We start from the raw sequence: 23,407 nt of genomic DNA on the forward strand, positions 1-23,407 counted from the left end.
AAACTTTTGGGGGCATACATAGGATTCAATTATATCTTTTTTATTTAATATAATACTTAGAATTTTAACATGCTTTTTTTTATAATATTATGAAGTCATTTATTTCACGATAGCATTGGAAGCATGTGATTTGAGGAATGGTTTATTATATGTGAACAGTAGAAGCTTTTAGAAATTTTAATATATCCCATTGGTATAGCAGAAATGCATGGGTATAAATACTTTCAACTTTAGATCTGTGTTCAGCAAGTATTTATTTAATATTTTCATATTCAAGGAATCAAAATGTTACAGCTCTTATATCAGGAAACAATATCACTTTAGAGTGAGGCCTAAGACAAGTTAGAAGTAGTTATAGAACAAGTGCCATGTTCTGTAGAACTGTAGAAGTATTAATACCATGGAAGACATAAAAAGGACACTGAGATTCAGAAGAAAAACCATACGGTTTTAAGAATCAGGGTAGACTTCATAACGATGACACTACTTGGGATGGAGACTAAGCACAATCTTGATAGGTCGAGAAAATGGTGAGGCAAGGGCTCCAATCACAAGCGAAAGTCCAAAAGTAGCTGCGTGCAGGAAGTGTTGGGAGATCGCCAAATGGCTGGGTTTGTTCCCACAACGACCTGAAGCAGCGCAGCAGTGCAAGATAGATACTTGGTGGAGAGCCTTAAAAACTCGAGTCAGGTTACAGGCATGAACAATAAAGAGGACCCACCCAGGGTTTTTAAACTAGAAATGATAGAATGGTAACTGTACATTATATTATTTGAGTTGTGTTGCAACAGTGACAGTGAAGGTGGGGAAGTTACTTGGGAGTTGTGCAGTCGCCTGTATGATTGGTAATGAAGGCCTGCCTTTAGGACCTGGGACTTGATTGGTTATGGAAAGAAAGAAAGAGAACAAGGGCATAAAACAGTCTAGGATATGGCATCCCGTCAGGTGCAGATGTCAAGTGAAAGGGGAGGACCAAAACTGTGGCGGTGTGTTGTTGATAGAAAAGGTACTATCAGAAGACTTTAGAGCCTTGGGGAAATGACGTGTTTTGATTTTGCATAGTGAGACATAACAGAAAAATTTCCCATAAACATTTCGAAATTCATTTCTAAGAGGTGAGAGGCCAGGGCTTGAGGCAGACTTGAAATTGGCCGTGAAGACGGTTAGCTGAAAGCAACAAAGGGTTTACCAGTATAATTTACAAGTGTCCCTGTGATTGCAGACACAGCTGGGAACGGGGAGCATACCCGATATGAGTTACACATTGTGATGAAAAATACCTTAAATGAATGTGGAGTGCAGTTAAAATGGCATTCAAGAAAAATGGAAGCTAAATTTTCATAGGTTAAAGGCTTTCATACGGGCAGATTTGGGGGAAAAGGTGCATCATACAATGAATTGGAAGGTAGAATCAGAGTAATTCTAAATGCATTTTTAAATGTAGAAAATTGTAAATACCCACACTTTTTTTAGTTCTACCTAATTATCAAATTGTGTTACCAAAGGAAGAATGAACACCATGAGAAAAGAAGGTGTAAGAGCTAAGATTAGAAAAGCAGCCAGGATGCCAGCACAGAGCTGCACTACAAACCTAAAGATCACACATCCAAAAATGCCCCGGGATGCACCCAGCTCAGCTATGAGAGTGTGGATTTGTCCATTTGCATTTTATAATTAAGCAAAGGAAAAGGTATTAGCATAAATGTACATTGTTTTTCCAATTAAAAGATTAAAATTAAATGTTACAAATACCGTCTTTTTGCAGATTGTTTAGCTAAATGTATACCAAACAAAAAAGGGATATTTTATAACAAGCAATCTCACGTTTCAAATCATTTTAGATGTAAAAGACAATTCCTTCAGCCGATCCCGGAGTTCGAGTGTAACCAGCATTGATAAAGAAACTCGAGAAGCGATCTCTGCTCTTCATTTCTGTGAAACTTTTACACGAAAGGCAGATTCTTCTCCTTCCCCTTGTCTGTGGGTTGGCACTACGTTAGGAACGGTGCTTGTCATTGCACTGAACCTTCCCCCGGGAGGAGAGCAAAGACTTCTTCAGCCAGTGATTGTGTCTCCAAGTGGTGCGTATGCTCTGGTGCCGCACTGGTATTGGAGGTTGGATTTACTGTAATATAAAAGAAGCCTTTGCCTTTCGTCTTTGAATGAATCTAAGAATTCGCAAATGTCAGCTAAATGGAGATTGTTACAGTTTTATGTTTTTAATAAAGGGATACATGGTGGTGGGGGAGGAAATGCAGACACCTGATTGAACAACAATAAAATAATTTTAAAAATTTATATATACACACATATGTAAATAAAAATCTGTATGCACATACCAAAAAAAGGAATATATGGAATAGATTGAAGAACATCATTTATTTCTACAGCCACTTGGGTTTTGCACTTTTTTAACTGTAGGATCATGTCTAACATGATGGCTATGTAAGAAAGTAAAAAAAAAAAAACCCTGCTATTCCAGTGCATTCCAAGGAACCTTGAAATATTATGTTCTATAAGCGAAAGGTTGACACGTGTTCAGGAGAAAAACAAAGGTATACTTTTAAACGTTAATACACTTGACTATTTTTAATCTCTTAAGTGTGAAGCCTGAAAATTGATTACTTTTATTATTTGAAGTATTAGGGAAAGGTGACTTAGTAGCAACTTGTAAGAAAAAAGATACAGTGCTTATATATTGAAAATAGGATTAAATTTTATCAAATGTATGTAGAGTCTGATTGGTCTGGAAGTAACTGAGAATTCTGGTTTCCACGACTAGTGTATGCTGATGCAGACAGAAAAACATGTGATTTTGCTCATATTTCTTTATAGAGTAGACTTTAACAATACTTGAAATTAAAATGGAATTATATACTAATGCTCCCTTCTGAACTCACTTTACATTAAAGGAAGTTTGATTTATTCATGCAGCTCAGTAAGTACTTGAGTATGTACTACTGCATGCCTAGTTAGTAAAGGTTACGTAATGATGATACTCTTACTATTCTTATTTTTATTAGTAAACAACAATTAAGTGTATAGGGAAAAAACTAGAAAGATGGAAATTAAAATGTCAATAGTAGTTATCACTGAATAGTGGGATTGTAATTTTTATTTTTACTGATTTGTAGTTTTTAAATTTTCTATAATAAACATGTATTAGTTTATAATAAGAAATATTTCCAATAAGTAAAAATGAAAAGGGGGTTAAAGATAAATAATTTACTATTAATACATATAAATATTTAAGATATTTTTAATTTACGATAAAATCAAATCAGCTGTAAACCTACTTTGATATAAAATAATTATATGTAAGAGGGAATCTTTGAGTTCATTCTCAATGGTAGAATCTTTGAGGTTTATTTTTTTAGTAGTGTACCTGTTTTAAAATATAATAGTGACATTCCTGCCATATTATCTGTATTATAACTGAAGAGAAGAGAGCTGTTTTAAGCAGATAGGCTTCTGTGCTTAAATACCTGAAGTCGTCTACTTTGTTCCCAATTTTTTTCCCTGCAGGAGCAGAACCCAACAGTTACCACTACTCTGCTGGAAAACATACAAAATCATGCTAACTATAGGACAGCATATATTTAAACATTATCTTGGTACATTTTCAGAAAATCCGCATACTGGGGTTGTGATATCCCATATATGTTAGTGTACACTGTAACCAGTTCCCAAATTAGCGGACTGTTTAAAATAGTTCAGTTGTCCACATGACACACCTGGACTATAGCCTGAGGTTTCCAGATACAGAAGTAAAATACAGGACGGCCATTTAAATTTGAATTTCAGATAAATACTTTTTAATATAAGTACAATATATCCTGTGCAGAATTTGGAAATATAATACAGTATTTAGAACATACTCATACTAAAATATACTCATATATATCTGAAATTCTAATTTAACTGGATATTCCTTATTTTATCTGGCAGCCCTGCCATTGATAAAATATATAAATGCAACAAAGAAAGGAATGATATTTTATCTTCTAAGAAGAATTTTAAGAGAACATTGGGAACTCTTTCTCTTAGAAGTAAAAGCAAAGAATACATGGAAAATTTTTTGCAAACTATAAAATATTATAAAAGTATAAAGTAATATAAAATTTAAAATCTTTTACAATAAGAACTGTTGCAGAATGCTAAATCAGCTCTATACCCTCCCTTCCATTGGTTTCCAAATCCTTAATATTAATGCTCTTTCAGTTACTTAGAAGTGAGTATTAAAGCATTTACGTTTTCAACGATACGGGGGGTGGGAGAAGGTAGTCCCATTAATTAAAACAAGTAAAGAAATAGCACACCTAAATTAAGATTGTAATTTGACCAAAATAATGCCTTGAATGTATTTGACATTTACTGGTTAATAGTTTAAGAGGAAATTGGGGTTTTTGAAGTAATGTTTAAAATATGTGGATTTTTTTCGCATTGGCCGTGTAGATCACCTGCTGTCCATTCACAGTGCAGCGTGAGCCACATGCAGAATTTTCAGTTTGCTAGTAGCCATTTTAAAAAAGTGAAAAACAGGTACAGGTAATTTTAGTAACTTTTTTTTTGGTCTAATATATGCAAAATACTTTTCATTTCAGCTTGGGATCAGTGTTTTTAAATTCCTTTGATACTTTACTTTTTTAAATTTGTTTGTACCGTGTCTTCAAATCGGTATGTATTCTCCCCTCACAGCGCGCCAGGATGTGGGCAAGGCACGCCTCATGCCCTGCAGCCACACGGGGCCGGTGGCTGCCATTTGGGGCAGCACAGGTCTAGATGCCATCTCCTTGCCTTCGTACTTGTGGGTAGTACATTTGCCAGGGATGAGAAAAGACACAGTTCAAGACATTCCACATTCATCTATTTGGTGGCACTTACCTACTCGGGACATGTAATATTGATCTCTTTTTCCAGATTCAAATATCTGAAGTTTAGATCCTGTCAGTGAGCCAGTAACCAATTTCAGCTTAGTATACGTTCTGCATATTTTGAGTATCTGTTTTGTGTCAGAGTTGGAATCAACATATTTACTGTGTGGATTAACATGCTCGTTATCTATTAAATTTACATATTTTAGGTACTATATTGAGGCTAAAAGGGGCGATCTTGAGAATGGCATTCCTAGACACCACAGGCTGCCTAGTACCACCTGCGTATGAGTCCTGGAGAGAACACAATGTTCCTGAAGAAAAGGACGAAAAGGAGAAATCGAAAAAAAGACGGCCGGTCTCTGTATCCCCTTCCTCTTCTCAGGAAATCAGTGAAAACCAGTATGCAGTGATATGTTCTGAAAAGCAAGCAAAAGTGATCTCACTGCCAACTCAGAACTGTGCTTATAAGCAAAACATCACAGAGACCTCATTTGTTCTTCGTGGCGACATCGTGGCGTTGAATAACAGTATCTGCCTCGCGTGTTTTTGTGCCAATGGACATATTATGACTTTCAGGTAAGAGGTAGATTTTTTTAAAACACAGCATTTCCTCCCTCAAAACATATTAAAGAATTATATACATTTTGAAATAAATTATTTGTTTGCAGTCTTATAAACGGAGAATTCAGTTTTATTCAGTTAATGGTGAGCAAGTATATGAGGAGTACAGATCAGTTTTATCTCCCACTCAAGCACAGTAAATCATAAGGCTCATAAGGTCCCTGCCATTTTTTTCTTCTATAATAATTTTTTTAAGATTAAAACCTGCCTTATTATTAACAAGTTTTTTTTTTTTCTCAAGTTTGCCAAGTTTAAGGCCTCTGTTGGATGTGTATTACCTGCCCCTTACAAACATGCGGATAGCCAGAACGTTCTGCTTCACCAACAATGGACAAGCATTATATCTTGTTTCACCTACAGAAATCCAGAGACTCACTTACAGCCAAGAGACCTGTGAAAATCTTCAGGTAAACAACAAAAATATCCCTATGGTTTCTTTGGGGTCGATACATTTTCTGTGGTCCCTTATAATGTCCATCGGAAACCCAGTCAGTCAGAGAACAGACTTCTTAGGACAGCGTAACAGGGAGAGAGCTCTGGAGATCCGCAGAGGGCCCCCCACGAGTGTGCAGTGAAGTACTCTTGAGCACCTGTGTGGAGGTGGACTCTCTGACCAGGGGAAGAACCATCGGAAAGGATCAGAGGCTTAGAGGGAATTGTGCCGGGCGCCAGGGCCAGGAGCAGTGCCTATTCCCAGCAGCCAGACTGAAAAATACTAGTAATTCGTGAGTGTATTAGGTCTGAGGCTGGTGTAACAGACCATCATAAACTCGGTATCTAAAAACAACATAAATGTATCCTTTTCAAATAAATGTATTCTTTCAAACTTCTGGAAGCCAAGGGTGTAAAATAATTTTCACTGAGCCAAAATCAAGGTCTTGGCAGGGCCATGCTCCCTCCAGAGGCTCTGGAGGAGAATCTCTTCCTGTTTCCTCCATCTTCTTGTAGCTGCTAACGGTCCCTGACTTGCGCTTGTATTGCTCCACTCTCTGCCCCCGGTCACACCCACCTCCTCCTCCTCTGTGTGTGTCAGATTTCATTCTGCCTGTCTCTTGTAAAAGGACACTTGCCATTGGATTTAGGACTCATCCGTTCAAAATAATCCAGGATAATTTCCCCGTGGTAAAATACTTCACCAGATCTGTATCAAATCAAATCAAATATTGTAAGGCAATATTTATAGGTTCCAGGGATGAGACCTGAATGTCTTCCGATGGCCATCATGCAGCCTGCTTCAAAAGGGAATTGGGTCAACCGCGCAGGTTCTTGGCTCTCTAGGTAGCTGGGAGTCCAAATGCTCCCCTGGATGGAGCACAGTGAGAGGAAGTACGGCCTTGGCAGACTGCCGGAGGACTGGCACATAAAGCCAGGGTAGTGGTATGTGATACAGTGGGGACAGTGTTGGCTCTGAGGGCAGAGATTCCTTCTTTCCTTCCATTTAAAAATTTCTCGTAATGTTATGGGTTGTATCTTATATACATAGATGGGACTAGGAATGGAAATTTATTTCCAAAATGTCCACTTTTTAAAAATCTCAAAAATATGAATATTTGTGTACTTCTTACAAATTTCTCTTCAGTTATTTAGGCTAACGTTATAGCTCAAGGCTATGTTTGTGAAAAGTACTTTTTAAAAAGTTTTGTATGCTTATATGATTGCTTATACCGCTCCTCCGATTTTTTTGGTTTTATAATTGTTACGAGTTTCCCAGGAACAAGTTAGATCTCAATGTGCTTACTTTTCCTACATCCTCATTTGTGTGCTGCAAGCACAGACGTCATCTCCACGGTGTAAGGGACAGTTTCTCCCATGTGATTTATGACAGCTGTACTCACCAACAGAAAGGCAGTTGTTCTTGAAATTTTCTACCGAGTAAGTGGGTATATATTAGTGAAAAAAGAAAGTTTTGGGCTCTCTAGTGAGGAATAATTAACCTTAAAACTGAGAAGTGCCCCAGACCTACCTAACAAATCTCAAAGCAAGACCCAAAAGGATCAAATTGTCTTCTAGTGTCCTAGAATAAAGCTCCAGATGACTCAGAAGAGGTAAAAAGCGTCTAGCACCTAACAAGGTAAATGTCTGGCATCCAGACAGACTACCTGCAGAGAGACAGGAAAGCGTGACCAGTAAGGAAGAAGAATCAGTCAATAGAAGCAGAACCATAACTGACGCAGGTGTTAAAGTTAGTGCAGAAGAACATTAAACCAGTTATAACTGTGCTCTTTATGTTCACAAAGTGAAGACGTGAAAGATAGGAAAGACCAAAATTGAACACCTAGGGACGAAAAACAGTGTTTGAAATGAAGACTATGTTGGGTGGAATTATACCAGATTATACAGTGTAGAAGAAAAGGTGAGGTAACTTGAAAGTATAGTAATAGAAAAAACAAGTGAGTACCAAATTCATAGCACTAAAACATATGAGAAAAGAAATTCTCATCAAATCCATGACTCCACCTTAAGAAACAGAAAATGAAGAACAAGTTAAACCCAAAACCAGCAGAATAAAGAAAAATAATATTTAAGTGGAATCAGTGAAGTTGAAAACAGGGAAATAGTAGAAAAACATCAGTGAAACCAAAAGCTAGATCTCTAAAACCAATAAAATTGATCTCGTCAGACTGATCATGAAGAGAAGTTACAAATCACCAATAGCAAGAATGATTGAATCGACATTGCTATAGAGCCTACAAATATTAAAATAGAAGTATACTAGTAAATTAAAAAACTAGATAGTAAACGCAAATGGACAAATTTCCTCTGAAACCCAAGTGACCAAAACTCACTAAGAAAAAATAGATAACCTGAAGAGTACTGTGTCTGTTGGATTAACTGAAATTGAGGTTAGAAACCTTGGACAAAGAATATTTCAGGCTCAGATAACTTCACTAGTGAATTCTATAAACATTTTAGGAGGAAGTAATACTAGTTCTATTTCTGAACTGTTTTAGTCCAGCCCTCGGGAAGAAACTAAAAAAAAAAATACTTGAGCTCCAGTGTAATGTAACGCCAGCGTACAGCAGACCTGGCGCTGGGAACCTGGACTGCATGTGTTTTGTATCCTGGCTGCTTCTCTTCATTGGGCAGAAATGCAGCCCCACAGCCTCATTATACTTTTACTTTGCTTCTAACGCTCTTCAAAGCGGCCTTGGAAGTAAAGTGGCTGCTGTCCTTCTCTTTCCTCTCTCTGAGTTATCTACAAAGTCAATAACATGTTAGTAACCTTTCTTGTCTCCAACTTTTACCATTTTGGTGCTTAGAAGAACACTGACAGTAATTTAAAAAACTGACAATATAGAAAAAAGCCTTCCCATCTCTCAGCCATATTTCTGAAATTCCATGTGTGTGTTGGCATAATTCTCTTCCTAGCATATGTTTATGAAAAAATGAGTTGGTGTGTCTTTCTAAATTATTAATTTTTTGACTCAGCTAAAGGTGGTAACTTCAAGACCACATTTCATCATCACACTAGACTTTTATCTTGGTAGTAACTTCTTTGTAATGTAGGAAAAGCTAATTACCAATCAAGCTACCAATTCTTAAAAATAATAAAAGTACATGAAAATTTTGTCAAAGATTGGAGTCTTCTTCCAGTTTAAGGAGGAATATCATCTTTGCTTGAAATGTAAGGAAAGTAATCTGGCCAAGTAGCAAGGAGTCTTAGTCAAATTGGGTTTAAGAACTTATTGTTTGACTAAGTCAGTATGTATTGGGTCTGATCATTTGAAATGTGCTCTTAATTATTTGTGAATCTCAACAGGTAATGTTACAAGCTTAAGTTAAAGAGTTTACAGTGATGGTTTTGTGAGTCACAGTTTAGTTTCCTAAAACTTTAACGATTACAATGTGTGTTGATTTTAAAGGAAATGTTGGGTGAACTCTTCACTCCCGTAGAAACACCTGAAGCACCAAACAGGGGATTCTTTAAAGGCTTATTTGGAGGTGGTGCACAATCTCTTGACAGAGAAGAACTGTGTAAGTTGATTCATCTATTTTGTGTAATAGATCTTAAACATTCAAGCCATATAATTTTTTACGTGTATGTATTATTTCACCTTTTTTGTCTTTGTCATAACAACTAACATGTCCATGTTTTAGCAAAATACATGAAATAATTTTCTGTTGCTTTAACCCAAATCAGGGAATTATTTTATTCAGGGAACCAAAATCAGAATAGTTTCAGGCAGTTAAAATGAGTATTCACAGCTTGATATGAATAGTTTAGAAAGTATTTTTATTAACTGTGATCATTATTATTTTCATTGATGACCTTAATTTTGAAAAAGTTTTTACGTAAGCATTTATTGCATCTTACGGAATCTCCAGAACTATTCTCATTGCACTAGAAGCTTATTTAAAATACGAAAATCTGGCTCATTTATTACCTTCCACATAATGGGAACATGTTAGAAATTGCTCTTTGAGTGACCTAACGAATCACTGAGTGTTTGACTTATCTTTCAAGTAGTAGGAGCTATTACCTATACTTGAGTTTCTTTTCCTTTATTCTCTTATTTTCCTAAAATATTTTAGAATTTTGATTTTGTGTTTAATTAGAAAAGACTGTATGACTAAATACCCGTAATAAGCAGTGCAGTACTGCTTATTACTTAATACCAGTAATAAGCAGTAAGTTTTAAAAACTTACCTAGATGAATAAGGATGAGTCAGTTTTAAATCATTTTAAAAAATGAAGACTGTTCTTCAAGTTGTGGGGGACTGATAATTTGGAATAACCATCTTATTGAGGATAATTATACAGATTTTAAAAACAACATCTTTAGACTTTTAGAAACACCAAAGAGCTAACAATATAGAGTAAGGACGGTACCCATGGGGAGGAGTGGGAACCCAGAGTGGTGAGCTGGGCAACCTGAGGCCACTTTTACCCTGAAGTATTTTGAGAATCTGCAGCAGGAGGCTGAGATACTAAATTGAGTTAGCACTAGCAAGATGGGGCCCCAGACTGACAAGGGTGGGGACACTGATAAACAAATGCCCCTCTTTTCAAGGATGCCAAAGGGCCACACCTGAAGAGTAAGATGGACTGGAAGTAAATCAGCAACACACACACACACACACACACACACCCATTCCACTCAGCTTCCGATTATCTGAATGGCCAAAAAACTTTCAACCTCAGTTATGATTTTTCTCTAATTTTATTGTTGTTCAAGTACAGTTCTCTGCCTTTTCCCCCAACCCCAGCCTAACTCTCAGCCCTCCCCACCTCCCTCCCGTTTCCACACCCCACCCCCGTTATTGTCCATGTGTCCTTTATAATTGTTCCTACAAACCCTTCACCCTTTTCCCCTGAAATTCCCTCCCCTGTCCCCTTGGTCACTGTCAGCCTGTTCTCAGTTTCAGTGTCCTTGGTTATATTTTGCTTGTCAGTTAAGATTTTTGCAGACTGCTCACGTCCCCAGCACATGGCAGAAGCAAATGAAAATGTTCTGCAAAGGAAGATGACATATCCACGTACTCAAGTGATTTCTAGAAATAATGTTTCAAATATTAGTCATAAATAACCAGGAACCCTAGAAATAAACACTATAATCAATAAAACAGAAAAAAAAAAACAGTGAGAATAACAGGTACTTTAAATGTTGGAATTACCAGGTATAGACTATAAAATAATTATGCATATTATGTTCAAGAGGATAAGTGCCATGCATGAACAATTTATCAAGTAACTAAAACCTTTAAAAATCATTACAACAAATGTATAAAAAAACTGAAGTGAAATTGGAGAACTAAAATACTCAAAAACCAAACTTAAAAACTTAGTGGATGAATTTTACCACAAATTAGACAAAACTGATGGAGAATTACATAAATTAAAGATTGGGCCAAATAACCCATCCAGAATAACACAGAGAAAAGCGAATGATGTTAAAACAGAGAAGATTAAAGAAATGCATCTACACGGAGAAGATCTAATACATACTTAGACCTTCTCAAGAAGAAAATAGGAAAGAATATGAAGAAGAATTATATATAAAGAAATATGGCTAAAAATTTTTCAGAATTGATAGAAGATACCTGTTCACACATTCAAGAAACCTGCTGAATTCCAAGAAGGATAATCTGTTTAAATTCACAGCTAGATATATTATATGAATATATATATATATATACACACAAACACACCCACTCACACCGTGTCAGAGACAAAGAGAACATCTGTGAGGTGACTAATGGAAAATAATAGATAACTTTTAACAAGCAGGAGACTGACTTCTCAACAACCAGTATTATTCTATACATTGACAGAAGATAATACTTAATCTAGAATTCTATATTCAAAATATCTGTCAAGAATGGTACATTTTTAGACAAATGGAGAAATAAAATAAGCCTTGCCTACCACTCTCAGCAGAACTGTAAGGGATGACAAAGAGGATTAATCCTTGATAGAGTGTCAGAAAGTGTAGGAAATAGTGCCTTGGAAAGAAAGTAATAAGTACATAAATGCAATTATATAATCTTTATAAAGTAAAGCAAAGTCTCATGGTATGTGTATACATACATATGCATATAAATAAACAACATTGACCCCAAACTTGCATAAAATCAAGAGAGTTGCAAAGGGTAGGTAGATTTAAGATGATCTGAGAACCCTGATTTTTTTTTTGAAAGAATTGTAAAAAGTATCCATTAGCATTAATAAGAATGCATCTTACAATTTCCAGGAATTAGAGAGTGGTCATCCTTAGGTGAGTTGGGTGGGCACCACCATTCTGCCAACCACAATAGTATTAAAAATAATTTGAAATAACTCTTAACAGAAAATGTGCAGGACCTCCAGAGGGAAAATAGAGAATGATAAAATTGTCAGGAAGCGAAAGACCAAAGTAAGTGGAGAGAGATACCATGTTCATGCAGGAGAAGATTCAGTGGAAGACATCAGTTCCCCGAAAACTGATGTCCACACAGACACACATATATGCACACTGCCCTCCCCCCAAACCCTGTAAATGATTCTAAATTTCATATGGAAATTCAAAGGGTCTCACCTGTGCTATTTAACATTGTACTAGAGATTTTAACCAGGGCAGTTAGGCAGGAAAAGGAAGTAAAAGGTATGTAGAATTGAATGCAAGAACTAGAACTATTTGCAAATGACATGTTCTTGCATGTAGAAAATCTTCAGGAGTGTGCACCAAAAAAGATGTAGCTCATGAACGAGTGTAGCAAGTTGCAGGATATAGATCAGCCTAAGTAATAAGCACTAGCAGTGAACAAACTGCAAATCAAATTAGGAAAACAATTCCATTTTTAATAGCATCAAAAGATAAAATACTTAAGAATAATTTAACAAAAGAAGTATAAAACATACACTAAAAACTTTAAAATATTATTTAAAGAAATTAAGACATAAATAGATTGACATCCTGTGTTCATGGATTAGAAGATTTAATGTTGCTAAAAGGCCAATATTCCCAAATTAATCCGTACATTCAACATAATGCCTGTCAAAATCCCAGCTGGGTTTTTGAACAAAGAAACAGGCTGTGTCTAAGATTCATATGGAAATTAAAATGATCCAATATAGACACACACAGACACACACACAGACACACACACACACACATCTTGAAAAAGGAGAAAAAGATGGAGGACTCACATTTCGATTTCTAAAGCTACCACAAATCTGTAAACATCAAGATAGCGTGCTACTGGCCTGGCAATAGATACACAGACTAGTGGGATAGAATGGAGAGTCCAGAAATAAGCTCACCTGTGTTTGGTCCATTGATTTTCTACAGGGATGTCATGACATTTCAGTGGTGAAAGGATGGTCTTTTCAACAGATAGTATTGGGGGGATTGGATACCCACATGCAGAAGAGCCAAGTTGGACCCTGACGTGGCACCATACACAAAAATTAACTCAGAATGGGTCAAAAACCTCAATGTAGAGAGCTAAAACGATAACAACTCTTAGAAGAAAAGTACAGGTATAAGTCTTTGTGACCTTAGATTAGGCGATGGTTCTGAGATGTGATACCTAAATCACAGGCAACTGAAGGAAAAATAAGTAAATTGGATTTCTTTATAATTTAAAGCTGAAGAAACCATCAGGTGATAGGACAGCCCACAGAATGCGATACGTATTTGCTAATCGTATTTCTGATAAGAGTCTACTATCCGGAGTATATAAGGAACTCTCACAGAACTCTTACAACTCAGCAATAGAAAGACAAATAGTTCAGTGTTTAAGTGCGCAGAGGGGTTGAATTTTTTTCCAGAGGAAATGGACAGGTGGCCAGTAAACACATGAAAAGATGCCGAGCATCATTTGTCATTAGGGAAATGCAAATCAAACCCACAGTGGACTACCCCTTTGCACTTACTAGGATGGCTGTGATCAAAAAGACGTATGCTAACAAATGCTCTCGAGCATGTGGAAAAATGTTGGCAGTTCCTCAAAAAGTTAAAGTTACCATGTGATCCAACAATTACTCTCCTAGGTATATACCCAAGAGAACTGAAAACATGTCAGACAAAACTGGTGCAAATGGTTGTATCAGCATTACCTGTAATAGCCAAAAAGAGAAAACAATTCAAAACGCCCATCAGCTGATGAGTACTGAACCAAATGTCATCTGTTTGTACAGCGGAGTGTCATCAGTCATTAAGTGGATGAAGTACTGTCACATGCCATAACATGATTGAACCTTGACAGTGTCTTTCACAGGAAGGAAGGCAGACCCCAGATGCTGCACACTATATGAATCCATTTATATGAAATACTCAGAATATGAAAATAGAGAGGATTGAGTGCCAAGGGCTGAGGAGAGAGAAAGTGAAAATTGGTTGCTGATACAGTTGGGCTGGTTTTTTGTAGAGATGAAAATGCTCAGGAATAGATACTGATGACGGTTGCACAACCTTTTGAATAAACTAAAAATTAGTGAATTATTGAGCAAGTTTTATGGCATGTGAATTATATCTCTAAAGAAAGAAATGTGTGCTGGGGGAAGAGGGGACGGGACAGCAGTCTTTAACAGAATTTGACTTGCGGTACTTTAGCTGCTTAGGTAGTTAGGCTCCGTATAAGGAAGGGAAGGGAAGCTGTGAGTACCTGAGATCTTTGGAGGGAAACATTTGATCTTTGGTAACTGACAAGGTCAATGGAGAGAAAGGGATGTAACTTATCTAACTTTTGGAGCCTAAAATAGAAAATTGAAAAATAGAAAAATTCTTCACTTTTCTTCTAAGCCTAAGCATAGTATTTTAGTAAGACAAAGCATGGAGTAAACAAGCTAAATTAAATCTGTATATTTAAATTTAAATTTATGTATTTTATTTAAATATCTTTAATTTATCTTCAATTTTTTCCACACTTAGCAGCTTTTACTGTTATACCAATGGTATCTGTATACCCATTATTCATTTTCTTTTCTTTTATTTTATTTTATTTTTATTTTATTTTTTAGATTTTCTTTCCTTTTTTAAAAAAATTTTTTTTTGTTATTCAATTACAGTTGTATGCCTTTTCTCCCCATCCCTCCACTTTCCCCATTATTCATTTCAATAAATAATGACCAGTCCCTTCTTTGCACAAGTCTTGTGCACGGAGCACAATATTTATAATGTGCGCTGTGTTTTGCATGTTTGAAAACATATCTAAAAATTAAAACTATATGATAAAAGAAAACATGTATTACTTATAAAGTGAAATATATAAATATTTCAGTAATGTTGTCATTCAGTGTAAAAATTGTTGTAGTGCCGTCAGGTAGCAGGGTTTTTACATTATAAAGATTCTCATTTTTTGAGTTACTGTTTCGTTTATCAATTCATTCAGTTGGAGAATCTTCCTCAGGAAAGGCTTCAAGAAGTCTTGCACAGCACATCCCTGGCCCTGGTGGCATCGAAGGCGTGAAGGGAGCAGCGTCTGGAGTCGTCGGTGAATTAGCACGAGCCAGGCTGGCACTAGATGAAAGAGGGCAAAAACTGGGCGACCTGGAAGAAAGAACCGCAGCGATGCTGTCCAGTGCAGATTCATTTTCTAAACATGCTCATGAGGTGTGTCTCCCAAACAAGTATTTAAACAGGAAAACTCTTTAGAACATGTATGAAATACTGTGTTTTCATAGTGTTTTTATATCTGCGCCTGAGTTTTTGTGCATTCTCTGTACAGTTGCAAATTCCCAGTTTTTGCCAGCAGAGGGAACTATTACAAGCTTTGGTCTTTTACTGAAGTTTATCAATCCGAGGGAACCTGCTCACCATCACGCTTTTTCTTTGCAACTGTTTCTTAGGAATGAGTAACAAAGCTCTTTTCCTAACTGCCTCATATTCTACTACCAATTTCTCCCTCAGAAGGAAATAATTTCTCTTTCTTGATTCTTTAGGTAGATCTAATAACTATAATTAGCAAACACTGTTATTCAAATAACACTGTATCTGTCTGTAGACCAGTTCAAACAGAGGAGCAGTAAGATGCATTTTTGCAGTGAACTCATCTCGATGAACTAGGAAATCAGGGTGGAGATTAGAAAGGGTTTCTGTAACGTATGGCTTCCTAACTGGTCTCCTTACAAATATGCTTTGCTGGCCAGCACAGTGCACTTAAAAAACTGAATTTTTCCCTGGCTGGTGTGGCTCAGTGGATTGAGTGCTGGCCTGTGAACCAAAGGGTCGCCAGTTCGATTCCCAGTCAGGGCACGTGCCTGGGTTGCAGGCCAGGTGCCCAGTTGGGGGCACATGACAGGCAACCACACAATGATGTTTTTCTCTCTCTCTTTCTCCCTCCCTCCCCCTCTCTAAAAGTAAATAAATAAAATCTTTAAAAGAAAGAAAGAAAGAAACTGCCTTTGGGCCTTTAGGGAGAACACACGTTTTCATCTTGACGCACAGGTCTGCGTCCTTGGCACTTCACACCGGCCTGCGTCACGCTCAGTCCCCGGCCTGCACCTTGAGGGCTTTCCAGTTTGTTGTCTGGAAAATCCATATTAAGGTTTTATGTCTGGTACCCAGTCTGGCAGCAATAGATCTTCTGTATGTTTTTCAGTCAAAAGTCATCTCTTTCTTGCTCAAGAATGCCGACACCTAGAACACATAAAAGAGGTAACTTGACATGAAAATTTTTGTCCAGGGCTTCGAGGAGATTCAGAGGTCTTCTGTCAGTCCTGGTCCTCACATGACGCACCCCTCCAGTGTTGCCTAGCAGCCTGGATCTAGGACAGGGGTTTTGTTGGCATAACCCTGCACCTAACTGTGATCTGCAAAGCTTATAATACTCAGTCAATTTCAGAATATATCCCCACTCCGAATATTTAGCTAAGATCTCGGTCTCCACCTGGCTGGCTTTTCCCTCCTACCAGATACTGTTGAGTCATTTTTGAGAGCCTGAGGAAGACAGTACATTGAGTTGGTTGGGATCATGGGCCGTTGAATCAGACAGCGTGGACTGGAACCCCAGCTTCACATTGTGTTACTTGGGGTAACCCCTTTAAGCTTCAGTTTCTTCATTGTAAAAGGGAGAGAATAATGATCCCTAACTCACAGAGTTGTTTTGAGAACCAAGTGAAATCAGGCAGAGAAAGTGCCACACAGTGCCAACTCAGAGTAAACGCTCAGTCAGTTTTAGACGGCAGCGATAGTGTTTTTAACCTTTCATTCGCAGGTTCTTTAAGCATCATTTTTAGTTAAAATTAGAGAACTGAAAATTACCTTACTTGTAAGTTACTAGCTTAGGTCCCCAAAGAACGTGCTGAGCCAAAATTTAATTACATGACGTGTCTAAGAAATGTGAGCATCTTCTAGGCTGGTTCTGTTTTTTAAAAAAGTTTTTTTAATTTATTGATTTTAGAGAGAAAGGAAGGGGACAGAGGGGGGAGTAAAACATTGATTTTTATATTGTTCTGTCTATTATGCACTCATTGGTTGATTCTCTTATGTGCCCTGACTGGGGATCGAACCCACAACCTTGGTGTATTGGGACAGCGCTCTAACCCACTGAGCTGCCTGGCCAGGGGCTGGGCTGGTTCTTAGTAGTTATGGACTTTGTTTCTCTAAATGAAATAGTTCTAACTGCTTTCATTATAAATTGACCTGAAGTAAACAATACAGTAACACTACAGAATGTTTCAGAATGATATAATATTTTGGAAAAAGAGAAATCAGTTATAACTTACAAATATTATTGTTCTGTCATTTTTAAAACATGTTTTCCATGTTTTCTCTCCTTTAGATGATGTTGAAATACAAAGATAAGAAGTGGTACCAGTTCTGACCCCCAGAAATCCAACTCAGTCCAACTTCAGCCAAAAGGAAAATAATTTTCCTTTTTTATTTCATTGATTTTACTTTAGGAAAGTTAACATTGAAGGATGCTCATCACTGGATGCTGCTGTTCTTTCCTAGCACAACCATGCACTGTTTTACCTCAGTCCTGTGGCTTTAGCTGAGGAGTGCTCACACACGCTCGCCGTGTGGCGGGTGCCAGCTGTGACATGACCATTCGGAAGCCACGCAGGCCACACGTCACAGACGAAGAAAGGAAGCGGGATGTCGAGGGACACGGCGGGGACTCTCCCTGGGTCAGTCCTGTTTGAACTTTCACATGCCAGACGATCTGTGCCGTGTGTCTGCGCCACCAGTGCTCGACCTCCGAGGGAGAGGCTGACGTCAGAAGTGCCGAAGCTGGAACGTTCTGTTTGTCCCATTGACCGGACGACACACAGCTGTCCTGGGCTTCCCCTGCCTTCCATTGACTGCTCATCCGTGTCATTAGTGAAAAAGGAACAGACTCTTTGTTACCATACCTTTAGACGGACACGCTGAATGGTGGGCTTTAAACAATAAAAACATACACATGGTTGACTTGTGTATGGGCTACTCTTGGATTCTTGTTCTTGTATACTTGTGTTTAGTCCATATTTTGTCAAAAGCAAAACAAGGCGATCCATCACTTTTCATTGAAAAGAAAAGTGTAGAGCATGACTGAACTGCTCATCGTTCGGGGAGTTTCCGCGCAGTGACTGTGCAGAGTGGGAAGTGAGGAAACCCTCCGTTGTGGTGAGGAGAGTACTTCAGTGTCCCTTGTCCTTGTTCCCCTTAATTCAGCTCCCGGTGGATATGCCCAAACCAGTTACCGGTTAAATTTGTAGAAATGTTGAAATTGGCCAAGTTTCTGATTTTGCTTGAGTTTTTATAAAATGTTTAACCAAATGTACCTTTGCATTATTTAATTAAAATTGCTTAAAAATCGTTTCATTATTTCAGTAAAGTGCTCAGTTCCCTTTTTAAAATGCCCTTGATCTGCCAACAATTCCAGTACGCAGCGCACTCAGGTGATGAGCCAGTTCAATGTTAGCGCACTTGCTGCCGCATGGAACCCACAAGCATCTCCTGTCAGCGGTCATCTGTGTAAGTCTCGTCTGATGACCTGCGAAATACTTTCCGTAGAAATTTCTAAACGTCTGTACATGTCCTTTCAAGGTTTCAAGAAGCCAAAGGAAAGGAAAATACGTGCATTTTTGTAACTAAATTATTTCTGTATTGGAATATAATGCAAATGAGACCATCAGAGGACAGTAAATGATTGGTTCCTAAAATAGCATTGCAGACAGGAAAGAGAACTCGGTAGACCTTGGAAATAAGTAATCTCGCAACACAGGCGTCTGAGGTTATTACTGATTGTTATTAAAGCGACAGAGGAAGAGCAAAATAGAAGCATTACACTTAATGAAATTTAAATACTGTCTTCTATAAAAGGGTGTTTAAAACCATTTTCTTGTTTCCGTGGAGACAATTAGAGCACAACTCGGTAACAGATGCGGCGGTGGTTTTTCTGTTCCGGCTGATCATTACAGGTGTGTGCATGCAGGACACCTTAATGTCACGCATCTTTCCTCTTCACTCTCCCCATCAATGAAGCCTTTTTGTTTACATTTTATAACGTGCACTACGGATGCAAACGTTTACATTGAAGTTTTCTTTAATGTCATTAGAGAGGGACTAACTATATGTGATAGAGATCACTGATAAAGCCAAAAGAAATATTTTAAAAATACAGTACTTTTCAAAAGTTTTTGAATTTGTAGAAGGTATCTATTAATAACATATTTCTGTTTCATTAATGTCAGTTGTATGGTGAACATTCAGCCATTTACAAATGGCTTAATTTGTATTGTATACTCTAATAAACCTGTCGTTCCCTATGTCCCAGGAAGTATTAGGCCCTTTTTTAAAGGTATAGTTACAGATTTGAAGTTGAGAAGCACTAAATAAAGTAATATATTGGTTGATTACCCATTCATGTGGAAGGGCATATTAGCTGTAATTATTTAATTTGCCATGTTGTGTTAATTGTGTGTCCACTTCATTTTTTACCGTCATTTTTCCTGTTGTATATAAAATGAACCAATCTTGTAATTATTTTCAAATAGAGAAGTAGATACGTTTACCTGAGATGGATTTTATAAGAAAATTTTAAATCAGTATTTTGGGTTATCTTATTTCATTTTTAAATTAATCTACAAATTATGCACAGCACACTAGAAACTTAGGATTAGAAAGCTTGAAGTATTTTTGAAAATAGGAAATAAACTTCTCGAAGTTATACTTGATTCAGTCTGTAGATAAGAGACAGTCTGCAGGAATAACTAACCCAGGGAATTTATTGTAATTTGAGAGATAGCATCTCTATTTTTCTTCTTTCTAAATGCAGAAACAGTCACCAGCAGGCCAAGATTTCAGGAAAACAAACCAAAAAAGTCAAAATAGAAAATATTAGAAAAACGAAAGATGATGTGTGCTTCCTCGCATTTGTCTTTGGCTCTAAAATCATTGAAGTACTCATCGATTAGCAGTTTGTGAATAGGAAGGGGTTTCCTTCTGTGTATCACATACCCATGTTATTTCTCTCTTCAGACTAAACTCCATATGTATTTGCTTAGAAAGTTAATTGAAGTCTTATATTCTGACAGATTCTGTGTATTATAGCCATCATCATAATCCCCTTGGTTTGCATTTCAATTGTACAAAGTTTCCAGAAATGGTTATGGATATAAAACTGAGCTATTGCTAACTTAATTTGACTTTTGTATGGATGTGAAAAAATGCTGCTACTTGTCCATGTTCTGTGTAGTATATTAGTTTCAGTAAGTGCAGTGCTTTAAAGAAAGAAGCCTTTCTTTTGCTTAGAACTTCTTAACTGTAGGTACCGCCGAAGTTATTTCATGTAGCTATTGTGAGTGTTTTAAACAAGTCTGAAAGTGTTACATACTTTTAGGTTACAAGGGGTGGTGGGGAGGCAGCCGAGGAAAGGAGACACGTGTGGAAGACACCACGGAGTTCAAAGTTTTACCCTGAGTTCTATATTCCATATACGTTTTGCTTGAGGCATTTTCTCATGTGACATTAGAAAAGCTATATCCAAAGGTAAATTTTTTGTGGCAAAGATTTATTTTACATTTTGACTTCTGGGATTTTGTTTATTTGGTTTTTCAAACTAAAGAGCACTGAACTTTAAACTTGAATTTTTTCTGCACTTTTTTAGGTAATGAAAACTTTTTATCATCATTTAATCCACATTGCTCAGTTCAGATCAAGTGATACATATGTATAAAACATACCAAAATCATGACTATGCTGCTAGCTGCACCTGAAACAATCAAACTGATCATAGTTTTAAAACCTTTAATAGGTTTTTATATCCTTTTCAAGCATAAAGTGTAATAAAATCATTTGCTGTGTGTTTCAGTGTTCTAGGTTTTCAATTTCTGCAACACTTTCAGATTTGTTTTCAGATCATACAGTAACATGTTATATTTATACATACTGCTAGAGAATATACTTTTAGTTTTAAAATGGAATTTTTATAAATGTACTCTTTAATTTTAAAAATGGTGAATTTGTTAAGTTTAAGTCAAAGTACTTAAAAAGTATGTATATTATCCATACAAAAAGTTATGTTTTACGCTTATAATAAGAAATACTGGTATCTCATATCGAGATACAATTAATTTTAAAGTATCATACATCATTCAGAAGTCTTCTCACGTGACAGGAAAGATGATATTACTATGGTTTTAAAACCCTCTATTGAGCATTTTCAAATATTAATCTTATTTTGGGGAAAACACCCACAACAGTCATTGCAAAATCTTTCTCAATAGCTGCAGCTTGCTGTTGGATGCCTACCTTACCTATTGTTTTAAAATATATATATTTAAAATAGTTTTCCAGGTATTTTCTTCTACCTTTTTTAAAAATAAATTTCCAAAAATGAAAACAGAGTTTATGTATTTTTGTCAATGAAGGTTTTTATTTTGTAGTTTATAGAATTTGTTCCTTATCAGTTTGATACTTGATCAATATTCCTAGAATTTTTAATCTTTATTTAGTTTGAAAAAGAGCACTCCTGTATCTTATGTCTTTTTTTTTTTTCCTTTTCCCATTTAGGGTCTTTGTTCTCTTGGATTGAGATTTATGCCCATAATTACTTTTAATTTAAAAATGAATGTGAAGATGCTATTTACAGCTTTTGTTGATTATATGTTTCATCACTCCAACTAATTTCTTGTAAAGTGCTATGGGGATTATTTTTCCTGTGAATAGTAACGATCTCACTACTGCCACAGACATTTTAAAGGTCCCTGGGCAGAAAATAGTTGTAACAACAACAAAAATTAAAGGGAAAACTTCAGCTTACCTTTCTTGGCTGAATTAAATAGTTTTAATAACTTCCCAATTATCAGGGTTATAACATTGCTCTCTTCAGTTATTAATACAGTCTAAAATTATTAGACAATTCACTTTACACGTTGAGTACAGTAGTCCAGGGCTACATTTAATTGCTCTTTTTATTACACTCTAAATCAGAAAAATCATGAATGTCAGTTTTGCCAGTATTTCACGATGAGGTTCATAGTTGAAGCTAAATTTTATAATGTATGACATGTAAATAAATCAGTATTGTAGGTTGTTCTGCTCAGGCATTTCCAATGGATATAGGCTAATGGCAATGGAATCCTATTTATTTGGGAGTTTCATTTTTAAAAAAACCCTTCTGCTATGTGTTTTGTGTTGTTTAAACTTTGCTTCACCTGAAGACAATGTAAGGAGTTGACGACAGACTCATACCAATAGGAAACAATGCAAAGAGGGTAAATCATGTTTTAAATTTTTTAATTACCTTTTTTTGTAAATAAATGGTACTGTGATACTTTAGGTGTGACCTCTGCTTAACATGGTAGTTAGAACCAGAAAAACATTTTGCTTTCTAGTTATCCTCTTGGTTCATTGTGAATGCATCACCAAAACAATACTAAACAGAGCAAGATTCAGTGTTCCCCTCACGCAGGGGCCAGCATGCTGGGTATAGAGCTCTAGCTTGTGCATACCGGAAGCTGTGCGTGCAGGTAGTGTCCCGTGGCTGCACTGTACTTACTTATTTTGATATCTATCTTGCTCAGTCCAGTAACTATCTCAAAGGTGATTGCTGGAATATGCATTTTAAGTACGGTTTAAAAAAAAAATAGCCCATCTCTGTGTACTATTTCATTTTAAAAAACATCCAAAAAGCACTATTGCAAACACTAAAAATGTGTTAAACTTTGTAGTTATTTTGCATTCCTGTACTTTACAAACTGTCATCACAGCAAAAGGTTTAAAATTAGGTAATGAAATATTTTTGTAAATAAATACCATGAAGCTGGTATTTTAAAAATGTACTATAAATTAATGTTTCTGGAAAATGTTCATATATATGTATATGAATGTCTCTTTATGCTGAAGGGCTCTGATTGGGCAAAAATAAAATACTCTAATCTCTCCTGAAACTAAATAAGCCCTTTTTTCTGGAGGATTTATTTTAATTTTTTTTCTCTGAATTGTGGAAGTAACCCATTAGTTTAACCTAAGCAAAAGGAAAATCAAGTTAATCAAGTA

At 36.5% G+C, this 23,407-nt stretch overlaps 1 protein-coding gene across 6 annotated transcripts in view; it reads left to right on the top strand.

Annotated features, from left to right (window-relative positions):
- Positions 1-21,853, top strand: part of STXBP5 (syntaxin binding protein 5) — a 131,701-nt gene extending 109,848 nt beyond the window's left edge. For all 6 annotated transcript variants that reach the window (XM_024551946.3, XM_045188881.2, XM_045188883.2 and 3 more), the window contains 6 exons: positions 1,842-2,081; positions 5,084-5,453; positions 5,740-5,905; positions 9,362-9,473; positions 15,312-15,532; positions 17,703-21,853. In XM_024551946.3, coding sequence (XP_024407714.1) covers positions 1,842-2,081; positions 5,084-5,453; positions 5,740-5,905; positions 9,362-9,473; positions 15,312-15,532; positions 17,703-17,744 — 1,151 coding nt within the window. In that variant the 3' untranslated portion in view covers positions 17,745-21,853. The remainder of the gene's footprint in view (positions 1-1,841; positions 2,082-5,083; positions 5,454-5,739; positions 5,906-9,361; positions 9,474-15,311; positions 15,533-17,702) is intronic.
- The last annotated feature ends 1,554 nt before the right edge of the window (positions 21,854-23,407 follow it).

Source organism: Desmodus rotundus, chromosome 11 (assembly GCF_022682495.2).
Source record: "Desmodus rotundus isolate HL8 chromosome 11, HLdesRot8A.1, whole genome shotgun sequence".
NCBI classification, from domain to species: Eukaryota; Metazoa; Chordata; class Mammalia; order Chiroptera; family Phyllostomidae; genus Desmodus; species Desmodus rotundus.